Below are 14,440 nucleotides of genomic sequence, written 5' to 3' on the forward strand. Positions count from 1 at the left end.
CTGGCAAGCTATACCGCAAGAAGCCGAGAAAAAGTACTCTGTATAGTTGAAGCATAGCACTTGTGGACATTCCCTAGGTCTTTAAAGCGAAGAGCTTGAGAAGGTGAGATGCCTGTGAACCACTTCATGTACAATACATGGGGGCTCCATGAGATTTCTCTGTCAATTATGACACCGAAGAATTTGTAAGACCGTACTAACGGCATCAGCTTCCCATTGATTAATGCACTGTAGTGCGTCATGGGCTTACGCGTAAATGCCACATGTGCACGTTTATCCGATGAAATCTGCTGGCCTTGATTGCGCAGGTAAAGCGTAGTCTAAGGGACAGCTCTTTGGAGCCTTGCGCGCAGCTGTAAGCGTGTCACTCCAGGCGCCCAAACGCATATGTCGTCCGCGTACATTGATAATTTAACTGTTTGGAAGGTGATCAAGGAGACCAATCAGGGTGAGGTTAAACAACGTAGAGCTCAGCACGCCGCCCTGGGGGACGCCACAGTAGGTGTAATGTATAGGAGTGTGGCCGCCCTCAGTGCTCACAAAGAAAGATCGCATTGAGAGATAGCTATGTATCCATCAGAACATCCGACCACCGAGGCCTACCTGTTCGAGAGCGTCTAGGATGTAACGTTCTTGTGCGCCCCTTTGACGTCGAAGAACAAAGAAGCGCAGAGACGTTTACATACGTTTTAGTGCTGAACGTAGGTGACCAGGTCGACGACGTTATCAATCGATGAGCTGCCATGTCGGAAGCATGCTATGGCAGCTGGGTAGACGTGGTATTCCAAGTACTATTCCAGGCGTCTGAGGATCATCCAATGCAGTCGGGCGATATGATTGAAACTCCAATGGAGACTTGCCCGGCTTCAGTAGCGGAACTACGCGACTAGTCTTCCAGCTTGTGGGAAGTGTGCCACTTAACCACGACTCATACATTTCAAGCAGAACACTCCTCGCTCGCTCACCCAGATGACGCAGAGCTCTGTAAAAAATTTCATCAGGTCCTGGTGAAGACGTACATCCGTGAAAAAAAGTATACGGACCACAGGATAGCCGAAAAAAACAGAATTTCTTCGTAAGTTTAATAGGCATAAACGGAAACTGACGAACGCACTAGAAAATTCGCAACGGCAAGTTTGGATTGCAGTCTGTGATGTCAAGTTACCCTCAGAGGCAGAGGAAAGAATCAGTTTTATCGCGCAATCCCTGGTCCATGTACTTTTGCTCACGGGTGTATGTCTGCTCAAAGCTAGCGCCGCCTTGAGTTAATGGAGGGAAAACGGTAAATCCTTGCGGGGGTCACGTGGTGGCGGGAAGCTGATGGAATATGATAAGTTGTTGTAAGCTGCGAGTTGCCTGGATAGTCTGGCACAGGAAGTCTTTTGCGTCATCAATATCTCAACGATGTTGAAAGAGGGCCAGAGCCTTGAATGGAGACCGCTGTATGGGTGGTGTCTTAAACTCGAACCCGGGACCACCGCCTTTCCGGGGCAGCCGCTCTGCCATCTGAGCTAACCAGGCGGCTGGCAGATGGCAGGGCGATTGGGTGGATGTCTAATTTTCCCTTAATTTCTTCTCTCCACCTTGCTGGTTTCCGCAGAACTATTACGTAATTCTCCATTAAGTCTACGGCTTCTTGCATGGCGCTCTCCACTTGCCCTTCACCCACCGTTGTTGCTTAGTGGCTATGGTGTTGGGCTGCTAATCACGAGGTCGCGGCATTGCATCCCGGCCACGGCGGCCGCATTTCAGTGGAGGCAAAATGCGAAAACACCCTTGTACTTAGATTTAGGTGCACATTAAAGAACCCCAAGTGGTACAAATATCCGGAGTCTCACACTACTGCTTCCTCATAATCATATCGTGGTTCTGGCACGTAAAAACCCCATAATTTTTTCACTTGCCCTTCGCTACCGCCTGTGCACCAGATCGTGATGTCGTCGGCGTACATGGTGTGTTTGATACGTTGCACTTGGGTCAGCTTCCTCGAGAGGCCGAACATACAGATGTTGAAGATAGTGAGCGAAATGACCGAACCTTGACGTCCTCCATGAGTGCGATAGGGGCTTACGAGGGTCTAGCGATTCAAAGAAAGCAGTCCAGCGTTGTGACTCGAGTTTATCTAACCAGCGGTGGATTTTCTTTTGTAGGCATCTAGCAATCCGTATAGATCGTCCATTGACTTCGTGCGTCAGTATCTACGTTCGGCACGTCGCCGGATTGCTCGAAGCGGCTCTAATTCTATATCAAATTCCGTGAATTTCCCAGAGCACATTAGAGTACGCGCATTGTCTTTCACTGTGCTCTTAAATGTGTCTTCCAAATTATGTAGTAAATTACCCTGTCAGAGGTCTTCCAAAAACAGACTGTTATTTGGGCCAGACCACTCTTTGGATTGTATCATTTGAGTTGGAAGAGGAAAGCTTTTTGATCTTGAGATACGTGGGAATATGGTCTCCCCCGTGCATTTAAATGTCAGTAAACCATGTAGTACTCCTGACGAGACTTCGTGAGACGAAGGCTAACTCAATTAAGTCTTCGTAAGCCATAATCTGCGACGGCTGTTTAGGTTTTGTGGATAGACTTACGCTTACTATTGGCGGAAGTACTTAAGCTCGCACCTGTGCTACCCTTTGTTGCGTTTCGCCTGCGACACGTGGTTTTGCCGGCGCGACTGCGGCGGGGCGGCAGACATTTTGGCCCGATCGTCGTCGCCGCAACACTCATCGCCAGGTGTTTCCAGGCGCGACTGCGGCGATGCGACCGCCTAGGGATCATCCTCGCATTCCAGTCATTGTGCCCGAAACAGGCGATGCCAAAGCAGGGATCTCATTCCAGTCATTGGGCCCGAAACAGGCGATGCCAAAGCAGGGATCTCGTTCCAGTCATTGTGCCCGAAACAGGCGATGCCAAAGCAGGGACCATCTTCTCATTACAGTCATTGTGTCCGACCGGCAGCGCCACGACAGGGTGCTACGAGATCGTGCTCGACATGGTGCTACGGCATCGCTACGACAGTGTGCGTCACCATTAGCCCATTGTACATTCACGTGCTCGTCTTTTGAGGGGTTCCTTCTTGCCCTCAACTGCGAGAGTATAAAAACAGCTGCCCCCGGACGCCAAAGGGAGGGCTCCGATTTCTTCTGTTGAGTGAAGTGCTCTCCCGTCTCTCTACTACGGTCAAACCTGACCGCCAACTCTTTGCGATGTTAAAATAAACAAGTTGTTTCGTTGTTACCAGTCGACTCATGCTTTGCCGGGACCTTCGGATGCTTCCAGTTGTACCCCAGGCCGCCAGGCCAACGCTACCCTTGGGGCTTGCGACCCAGGTACAACCACGGGCGTCAGCGCCGAGTTCCCAACAGATCGTACCAGCAGTCCGATCCCAAACATCTGGTGGCAGCGGTGGGATCGCCTCCGACTTCAAACAACTGTCTGCCAGCGGTGAGATCGCGACAACGGAGGCCAGCAGCGAAGAGATGCAGTTGACTGTATGCTGAGCAGCTCAACGACGATCCGGGAGCAGTGCAACGAGCCCTGTGTGACGACTGGTTGCCTGCAGCGGAACGACTGCGCGGAATTCCTGCCTGCGAGGTTTGGTGAGTGCGGGACTTTCTTCTTCTGAGCTTTGCCAGGCTTTTGTTAGTGTCAGAAACAGAGCTGGTAATTGTGGTTGTCGTTGCTGCCGGGTTAGTTTGCGGCAAGACAATAGTAAGCAGTAGAGAAAGCAGCATTCAGAGCAGCCATGGATTTGAAGTCGTTGCGCAAACCGAAATTGTTGGAGCTTGCAAGAGAGTTGGGTCTGGATGTCTCAGACAAACTAAGAAAACCTGAACTGCTAAAGGCTATTCTTGAGTTAGAGGCTGAGGATGACGAGCTGTCGGAATGCCTTGAGACTATTGAGGAGAGGTCAAAAAGACAGGAGCGCGAACTTAAAGAACAGAAAGAAAAAGAAGAGCGTGAACGTAAAGAACAGAAAGAGCGAGAGCAACAAGAGAAAAAAGAAGAGCGCGAACACGCTTTGGAAATGAAGCGTCTCGAGGTAGAGATGGAACGCGCTCGTAATGGAAGTCAGGCACACGGTGCAGGAGAACGCGTATTGTTCAAAATGACTGACCTGATGCGGCCGTTTAAGCTTGGAGAGGACATTGGTTTGTTCCTGGTTAACTTTGAGCGAACGTGCGAGAAGCAGGGGTTCTCTCGGGAAACGTGGCCACAGCGCTTGCTCACTTTGTTACCCGGCGAGGCGGCCGACGTAGTCGCTCGCTTGGATAGAGAGGAGGCAGAGGATTTCGACACAGTGAAATCGAGTCTTCTAAAAAAGTACCGGCTGTCTGCGGAGGCGTTCCGTCGGAAGTTTCGGGAAAATGAGAAAGGCAGAAGTGAGTCATATACAGAGTTTGCGTATAGGCTTATGTCGAACATGCAGGAGTGGCTCAAAGAAGAGAAAGCGTTTGGTGACCACGATAAAGTTCTGCAGTGTTTCGGGCTAGAACAGTTTTATAGTCGGTTACCGGAGAACGTGCGATACTGGGTCTTGGATAGGCCAGACGTGAGTACGGTGGCTAGAGCCGCTGAGCTAGCCGAGGAGTTTGTGACGCGTCGAGCTCGCGGAGCTAAGGACGGTCAAAAGGGTGAATTTGGCTCGAAGTTTGAGAGGCCGAAGTTCACGCCCATGAGATTAAAGGGGGACACGCGTAGTGCGGATGCGAGCGAAAGCAGTCCGACCAAACGTAAAGAGACGGCGGCAGCCAAACGCAGAAAGCGGTTCGAGATGAGGCGAGCGCGCTTGTGTTATACGTGCCAGAAGCCGGGTCACTTTTCGGCGCAGTGTCCGGAAACAACACCAAAAGTTGTGTTTTTTTCAATAGGCAGCACTGACGAGAACATGAAGCTTCTCGAGCCTTACATGCGAGACCTCCTCGTAAACGGGAAAGAGTGCCGAGTGCTTCGCGATTCCGCAGCTACGATGGATGTAGTTCACCCGTCTTACGTAGAACCCCATATGTTCACGGGCGAGTGCGCATGGATCAAGCAAGCCGTGGAAGCTCATAGCGTGTGTCTGCCGGTAGCAAAAGTGCTTATTGAAGGACCTTTCGGAGCGCTTGAGACAGAGGCGGCAGTGTCATCTATGCTGCCACCCCAGTACCCGTATCTATTTTCAAACAGGTCCGATCACCTCCTGCGCGAGAAGGGGCTTTTGTTTGGTGAAGCTAGTGTTCAGGCCTTAACCAGATCGAAGGTTCGGGAGCTCGCTGCAAAGGCGGTAGTTGCGGGGCCGACGTTATCAAACAACGAAAAAGGGTCAGAGGCGCAGCAAGCTGATATTCCGAGCACGCCCGAACTGAATAAACTTGAGTCTGTAACGTTAAAGGCGCCAGATACTGGAGAGGAAAATCCCGATTCGGGAAAGTTAGAAGAGCTATCTACTGATTTGCTCATCGCGCCTACGTCAGACGGACTTGATAGGTTGCTAAAAGTCAGCCGGTCGGCTTTGATAGCCGAGCAAAAAAAGGATGGCAGCCTGGAAAACGTGCGCTGCAATGTCAAAGAAGGTATCGCCAGGAAAACTGCGCGTTTTGTGGAAAGAGGTGGAGTCCTGTACCGGAAGTATCTAGACCGCAGAGGAGTGGAGTTCGATCAGCTGGTCGTGCCTCAATGCTATCGTCAGGATCTGTTGCGCTTGTCACACGGGGGTTCGTGGTCCGGACACCTAGGAGTTAAGAAAACTAAGGACCGTCTCTTGCAAGAGTACTATTGGCCAGGGTGTTTTCGGGACGCAGACCATTTCGTGAGGACATGTGACACTTGTCAGCGGGTGGGCAAACCAGGGGACAAATCAAGGGCGCCGTTGAAATTGGTACCTATCATTACGGAGCCTTTTAGACGGCTCGTTATTGATACTGTGGGACCTCTGCCGGTAACAGCCACGGGGTACAGACACATTTTGACTGTGATCTGCCCAGCGACAAAGTTCCCTGAAGCAGTGCCGCTTAAAGAACTCAGCTCAGTTGAGATAGTTAATGCACTACTGTCCATATTTGCGCGAGTTGGTTTTCCTGCGGAAATCCAATCAGATCAGGGCACAGTGTTTACTAGCGCTTTGACGACAACTTTTCTCGAAAGGTGTGGGGTAAAGCTGCTACACAGCTCAGTGTACCACCCACAGTCGAATTCCGTTGAGAAGCTCCACTCCGTCATGAAGCGCGTGTTGAGAGCGTTGTGTTTTGAACATCGAACTGACTGGGAGCTGTGTCTGCCTGGGGTGATGTTTGCTTTAAGGACCGCGCCGCATGCGGCTACGGGGTTTTCGCCAGCTGAACTGGTGTACGGTCGCTCGCTTCGATCTCCGCTTCGCATGCTTCGAGAATCATGGGAAGGTAGGGGCGACGACCCAGTCGTGGTGGAGTACGTGCTTAAGCTCCTCGAACGCTTAAGAAGGGCACAGGAGTTGTCAGGTGAAGCAATGACAAAGGCCCAGCAGAGGGCCAAGGTTTATTATGATCGGACAGCCAGGGCCCGTCGTTTTGAGGTTGGCGATGAGGTCATGATATTGCGCACATCGCTAAACAACAAACTAGACGTGCAGTGGGAGGGCCCAGCACGAATTGTTCAGAAACTGTCGGACGTTAACTACGTGGTAAGTCTGCCAGGAAAGCGGAAAGCACAGCAAGTTTACCACTGTAATCTGCTCAAACCTTATAGACAAAGGGAAGCAGTGGTGTGCATGATGGTAAACGTTCCTGAAGAGCTTCCGGTCGAGCTTCCGGGACTAGGCTCAGTGACGAACAGGGAAGACACCGGTCAAGTCATTAGTGACCTTATCAGTAAAGCACCGCTGTCGCCCGAGCAGAAAACCGAACTACACCAGCTATTACAAGAGTTTCAAGGTCTGTTCTCTGAGAGGCCTGGTAGGACTTCTGTACTTACCCATGATATAGAACTTGCCTCCACAGAGCCAGTACGATCCAAGGCGTATCGGGTGTCACCCCGCCAGAGCGATATTATGGAGGCTGAGGTAAAGAAAATGCTACAGCTCGGTGTTATTGAGGCAGGTGAGAGTGATTATACCTCCCCTTTGATTTTAGTTGAGGTACCGGGCAAGGAACCTCGTCCTTGCGTCGACTACCGCAGGCTTAATTCCATCACTAAGGATCAAATTTATCCGATCCCTAACATCGAGGAGCGCCTTGAGAAAGTTAGTAGCGCTCAGTTTATTTCCACCCTAGATCTTGTCAGGGGTTATTGGCAGGTTCCACTTACAGAAGAGGCTAGTAGGTATGCGGCGTTCATTTCACCAATGGGAACATTCCGTCCTAAAGTGTTGAGTTTTGGTTTGAAGAACGCGCCATACTGTTTTTCAAGTCTCATGGATAAAGTGTTGCGGGGACAGCAAGAATTCGCTTTACCGTATCTAGACGACGTAGCGATATTCTCCGCATCCTGGTCTGAGCATATGGCACACTTGCGGGCAGTGCTAACCCGCCTGCGCGAAGCGGGCTTGACAGTCAAGGCTCCTAAGTGCCAGTTAGCACAGGCCGAGGTTGTCTACCTCGGTCACGTGATTGGTCAGGGTCGTCGCCGCCCCTCTGAAATAAAAGTGGCCGCTGTGCGAGACTTTCCGCAACCGCGCACCAAGACCGATATTCGGTCGTTCTTGGGTGTCGCCGGCTACTATCAGAGGTACATCCCTAGGTACTCTGATATCGCGGCTCCCCTGACGGATGCTCTAAGAAAGACAGAGCCTCAAACAGTCGTCTGGGACGAGACAAAGGAAAGAGCTTTTAGCGCCCTAAAGAGTGCCCTAACAAGCCAGCCTGTGCTACGATCGCCAGACTATACAAAAGGGTTCATTGTTCAGTGCGATGCTAGTGAGCGAGGCATGGGCGTTGTACTGTGCCAACGGGAAAATGGAGAAGTAGAACACCCCGTCCTGTATGCTAGTCGTAAGCTGACCAGTCGTGAGCAGGCGTATAGCGCCACCGAGAAAGAGTGTGCGTGTCTCGTGTGGGCCGTTCAGAAATTGTCATGCTATCTAGCCGGCTCGAGGTTTATCATTGAGACGGATCACTGCCCTCTCCAATGGCTGCAGACCATCTCTCCCAAAAATGGCCGCCTCCTGCGCTGGAGCCTCGCTTTACAACAATATTCCTTTGAGGTGCGTTACAAAAAGGGGAGTCTCAACGGTAACGCCGATGGCTTAAGTCGAAGCCCCTAACGTAGGAATCAGCCTCAAAATTGTTTGTTACTGATGTTTTTCTTCCTGAGGCAGGATTTTTTTTAACATATTGCTTTTGTTTAGTGTTTCAAAGTGATGATATGCTTTCTAGTGCAATTTTTCAATTTGTGGACGCGTTCTGAGTGATGCTAGACTACTGTAAGGAACTAGGCAGTGGTATAAAAAGGGGAAAGAGCCTGGCAGGGCTTAGTGAGGGTTGTGCCGTGCTTGCTGACTGAGTGGTTGAGTTTCAGCGTAGTTCTAACGCTTGCCGGGAACGAGAACAAAAATGTGAACTCTCCCGAAGTCACTTTGCAGTGTCCCGTGCGAACCTGAACGAGAGAACGAGGCCTTCTCTGTGCGCTGCGCTCAAGAAACGTCGAGGGACGCCCGACTTCGGTTATGAGCATCATCGAGCGACATCCCTCCGGACAGCGGATGCAGTCCCCTGTCCATCGGGATCTCCTTCCCCCGGCGGGGCGGTCTGTTGCGTTTCGCCTGCGACACGTGGTTTTGCCGGCGCGACTGCGGCGGGGCGGCAGACATTTTGGCCCGATCGTCGTCGCCGCAACACTCATCGCCAGGTGTTTCCAGGCGCGACTGCAGCGATGCGACCGCCTAGGGATCATCCTCGCATTCCAGTCATTGTGCCCGAAACAGGCGATGCCAAAGCAGGGATCTCATTCCAGTCATTGGGCCCGAAACAGGCGATGCCAAAGCAGGGATCTCGTTCCAGTCATTGTGCCCGAAACAGGCGATGCCAAAGCAGGGACCATCTTCTCATTACAGTCATTGTGTCCGACCGGCAGCGCCACGACAGGGTGCTACGAGATCGTGCTCGACATGGTGCTACGGCATCGCTACGACAGTGTGCGTCACCATTAGCCCATTGTACATTCACGTGCTCGTCTTTTGAGGGGTTCCTTCTTGCCCTCAACTGCGAGAGTATAAAAACAGCTGCCCCCGGACGCCAAAGGGAGGGCTCCGATTTCTTCTGTTGAGTGAAGTGCTCTCCCGTCTCTCTACTACGGTCAAACCTGACCGCCAACTCTTTGCGATGTTAAAATAAACAAGTTGTTTCGTTGTTACCAGTCGACTCATGCTTTGCCGGGACCTTCGGATGCTTCCAGTTGTACCCCAGGCCGCCAGGCCAACGCTACCCTTGGGGCTTGCGACCCAGGTACAACCACGGGCGTCAGCGCCGAGTTCCCAACAGATCGTACCAGCAGTCCGATCCCAAACACCTTACATATACACATTTTTTTCGACTACAGCGCCCGTCTTTGCAGTGGCGGGCAGCGCAACTTTTATGATCTTAAGAACAATTTTAGCTTTGTGAATGCGCTTTTTTCGTAATATCTTTCTTACGCCAAAATTTGTTCGTAAGTTCGCTTAGTGGATTCCGCCCCAGATTTTTTAAACTCCGATTAAACGCAACTCAATATAGTAGCGAGAATGAAACCGAGTGGCCAATTTCAGCGGCATCGCGACAGGCTTTAATGTTTGCGCATTTCCTGTCCGAGTTTCCTTGCCAGTCACTGCGTTATCTCCAAGGCGGCTTTTGCTGGCTTTTGATGGTGCGGAAATTAGCGTCGCTCTACCGTGGTCGTGGCGTGCTGTGATATTGTTTTTTGTCAAAATATCAGTCAGCCGTTAGCTTGCTTAGTGTTTCCGATGTTAACGGAGAAATGGCAGCACAATGCGCTGACGTAGGACACAAAGATCAATGTTACCGGTGGCTTCAAGAGCGGTTGCTTGACTAGAACTGCAATTTTTTCTTACCGAAATGACTTTTTTCATCTTTTTTTCGTAATGATGTTTTGCGCTAATAGCTCTAGTCAGCAGCTACGTGCAAATAAAAACTTTGTAAGAAAAAGACCTCTGTGACCATATCTGTTACATCTGTACTATTGGCAATCACGTATCTGCTCCTTTCAAAAGGGAACTTTGGGCACCATTGAGATCAATCTCTCGGTACATGAAACTCCTGATGAACGAAACTTATCTAACTGGCCCCTTGACGTTCCGTTTAACGACAGTCCACGTATAAGAGAAAAAACTCGGAGGTCGGGCTTCTAAAAAAACAATAGCGCAAATCTGCAAGCCTGCCATACTGAAGATACTGCAGAACGCTGATCTTGGGAAGGAGGTAACCCGCGTACGTGCTTTCATCCCTTTGGACTCTGGAATTTCCACCAAATTTATGTGCTCAAAGCTGCTTCACCTGTTATAACTTGTTTTCTCAGAAATGTAACTGGTTATATGTAATTGGTTACGGAAGAAAGTAATTGAATTAAAGTGAGCGTTACCGACTCAACAAAGTATTCGCTAAATTGCAAAATTATCGGAAAACGTAATTGATTACAAGTAAATAATTACATGTAATTAGTTACGTACAAACCTGATATATTATTTTTACATGCTACTCCCTATGTCTACACACAACTATATGAAAGTGTGTATAAACATGGAAGCCTGTATGCACATGGACTGTCTACATGCCTCATAGCCACAAATCGCACAGCTCATTGCTATCAATGGCAGGCGTCACAACATTAATTCGCAGATAGAGCATGCGCATGCCCCCATGCTGCCCTGTGCAGCCCGTAATCCTATTGGGCAGCGCATTTTCCATGCAAGACAACCTGCACAATGCTTTTAATGCCATGTACTTATAGGTATCCAGGTTTTCATGAAAGGAAGGAAGAAAAGAATAGAATCGCTATAGCCTGTATTTCGTTGATTTATTTTCAGCTTGGCCGGCGTTCATGGACAAGAGCGAGAAGAAAGGCTTATACGGCCGTTGCTTGCTCACTAACGCTTACTGTACACCATTCGTTGAAGCAGGTAGCAAGGTTGCCCAAGTGTACTGGGATGATCATCATTACTCGCATGACGTTGATACAGAAACAAGCCTTCAGGGCAGCCAGCCGTAAACCTTTCGTATCCTGCGACTCGCCAGGCACCCCGGCCATACCCATATTATTTCTTTAACTTTCAGCAATACTTGGCGCGACGGGCTAGCAGAGCCGACTCAAGTGCCGTTCCGTCATTTCTGCCTGCCGCAGTTGCCTTTGACCGGCCCCTCTCGATCGAAGCAGGCCGCACCCGAAGTCATGACGTGGCGAGAGCGGCCTCTTTCGCTGCGCGGAGCAGCGGCGTGCGTCTTGCTCGAGGTGAGAACGTGTCCATCCACTCATCAAGCTTTCTTCGTACGTGGGGCCGTGAGTGCGTGCTGAAACCGGGGAGTCGTACTTTACAAACGCTCTGGTGGGAATGACGCATCCGTGAGAAATGAAATAGAAAACGAAATTATTGTGGAGCAGCTTTAGGGGGCTCCCTGAAGTGTAGATTTTTGGGCTAGTTCGTTCGTTGCGTCAATTTAAGTCATAGTGCTGTATTGACAGGGACATGAAAGAAGACAGGACGTGCGCACGTCCTGTCGTCATTCATGTCCCTGTCAATCCAGCGCTATGACTTCAATTGATTTTGCTTCCTGCCAACTCCTACCAATTTCCCCATTCAGTTACTTGGGGAGAAAAATAAATATTGGAGAAAGCACAGTACTTCCATGTGTTTTTATATGAAAACTGCTGCAGTTTTCTCTAAAAGAGGTCAAACATATCTTGCCATTAACTACTGGGTCTTTAAGGTAAGCTGTAGCGGGAGGTGCCGCACTAATTTTAGTCACCGGAGGTATCTTCAGCGTGCGCATAAATACAAGTACATAAGAATTTTTCCATTTAACCTCCACCGGAATGTGGCCTCTCGGCCAGGATTCGAACTCGCAACCTCATGGTTAGCAGTAGAACGTTGTAACTACTGAGGCAACGCGACGATAATACCTCTTGATAATAAACAGCTGAATCTGAATAAACGCTTTTCGTCCGTGCGGACCATCTTTCGTGAAACTCAGTAGGTACGCTGCTTTCGCAAATATGTTCGGTATCACGACTGGCGTCGACCAAACTCGATGGTGACAGTATTATCAGCAAGGGAGCCGTCCAGTTGTACGAACGATAGGCTTTTTGAATATGGCGCTCGTTTTATTTGCTACTTCGTTGAATTACAAGGCACCTCAACAACAATAAGGCCGTAAGCCACAAATGAATCTGCGCAAAAAAAAAAAAAAACGAAAAAGAAAACCTGGGGTCTTTGCATAAATGGTATGACGTCATACTATTCACGAATATTGAGCCGTAATATTTGCGATTCGAGATTCTGCACACTCTACAGTTATAATTGAGTATTAGAACTGCCGAAAGTACGTTCTGTACTGCCAGGCAGTCGGTGTAATGATGTGCGCCGCCAGTCGCTGTTGATGACTTAGCAAATCGAAATACCTTATGTTTCAGCGAGGAAACTCTCCAGTTAACAAGAAGATAGCATTTAAGATGAAATGATTACCTTCGGTGGGCATGTGGTCACATTATGAGCGGACATCACAAATTGTGCGATAATCGTCAATAAGATCGCGTGCGTCACCCTCAGCCCTCCACTTGATCCTTTTACTTGTAAGCGTAGTCATGCGCTATAGAAATGGGCCCTTTGTGTGCGCTCGCTCGCTCGCTCGTTCGGTCGTTCAGGCGCTACGTGAAGTAACGGAAATATCCGAGCAGGTTTCTCTCGGCTCGAAGCAGTGATCATGTTCTCTTAAGCCCAGCGTTCCAACCACCATGCTAAGGCCGCTTTTCGGCTCGTTTCGGTCGCCTTGTTTTGTACTTTGTTGAAAAAAAAAATGTTTGCTAATGACCTTTATATTTACAACTCCGAGGGACACGTTGCCGGCAGTCCAGTCTCACTCACTTTCAGGATTCCTGTTAAATTTGTGAGAACTGACGGGCTTCAATGTTGCACTTTGGACGTGTGAGAAAAAGTTCACTAATTAGTTTCAGTTAATCACCCCCAGTGGCGGCTCATTGGCTATGGCGTCCTGCTGCTGTGACGAGATGGTTTGGGAAATTGCGAGGGAAACACGCGAATGTATCGCGAAATTGGTGACGTCAGACATACTCCACTACGACACTCCTTTGCTGATGAAATGCTGAGAGAGTTCTGAGACCACAACCCTGCCTCGATAGCCTGATTTAATGTTTGCCTCTGGCACGCGCAGAGATGCCCGTTTTACATGCCCTCATTCAGTGTTCTCATTGAATCAGTTCATGACACAAACACAACTGACATAAGCTGAAAAGGATTACGCAGCAACCTTGCGCATCATCATCACCATGGTCATGACCATCAGCATTGTATTTAATGTCTACCGCATGACGAAGGCTTTTGCCAGCAATCTCCAGTTGCCCACTTTGCGTCAGCCGAGAGCATCCTGACCTTAATCTCGTCGAAACACCTAACCTTATACGATCCTCGACGTCGTTTGCCTTTCCTTGGCACCCATTATATTACTCTCAAAGAGCACGGGTCATCTGCCCTACGCGTTACATTGCCTGCCTATCTCCGCTTCTTTCACTTAATCTCAACTGCAATATCAGCTTAACCCGCTTGCTCTCTAATCCACATCGCCGTCTTCCTGTCTCTGAACCGCCGCTGTAGCGGAGTGGCTATAGCGTTGCGCCCATGAGCTCGAGGTCGCGGACTCCTTCCAGGCCACGGCGGCTGCATTCCGATGGGGGCGGAATGCAAAAACGCGCTCCGTGGGCTCAGATTCAGGTGTACATTAAAAAAAACCTCTGCTGTTCAGAATTAGTCTGGAATTTCCCACTACGACGTGCCTCATATTCAAGTTGTGTTTTTCGCACGAAAAATGCTACAAATTAAATGTTTAAAAAAACTTTTGCTGAGCATGAGGTCACGGGATCGAATCCCGGCCACGGCGGCCGCATTTCGATGGGGGCGGAATGCGAAAACACCCGTGTACTTAGATTTAAGCGCACGTTAAAGAACCCCAGGTGGTCGAAATTTCCGGAGTCCCCGACTACGGCGTGCCTCATAATCAGAAAGTGGTTCTGGCACGTAAAAACCCCATAATTTTTTCACTTGCCCTTCGCTACCGCCTGTGCACCAGATCGTGATGTCGTCGGCGTACATGGTGTGTTTGATACGTTGCACTTGGGTCAGCTTCCTCGAGAGGCCGAACATACAGATGTTGAAGATAGTGAGCGAAATGACCGAACCTTGACGTCCTCCATGAGTGCGATAGGGGCTTACGAGGGTCTAGCGATTCAAAGAAAGCAGTCCAGCGTTGTGACTCGAGTTTATCTA

The 14,440-nt window shown here is 49.7% G+C and overlaps 1 protein-coding gene across 1 annotated transcript in view; it reads left to right on the forward strand.

Annotated features, from left to right (window-relative positions):
- LOC142580259 (netrin receptor DCC-like) overlaps positions 1-14,440 on the forward strand; it is a 154,682-nt gene that overhangs the window by 14,406 nt on the left and 125,836 nt on the right. The window contains exon 2 of the mRNA XM_075691136.1: positions 11,287-11,394. Coding sequence (XP_075547251.1) covers positions 11,335-11,394 — 60 coding nt within the window. The 5' untranslated portion in view covers positions 11,287-11,334. The remainder of the gene's footprint in view (positions 1-11,286; positions 11,395-14,440) is intronic.

This window comes from Dermacentor variabilis, chromosome 1 (genome assembly GCF_050947875.1).
Source record: "Dermacentor variabilis isolate Ectoservices chromosome 1, ASM5094787v1, whole genome shotgun sequence".
NCBI lineage: Eukaryota > Metazoa > Arthropoda > Arachnida > Ixodida > Ixodidae > Dermacentor > Dermacentor variabilis.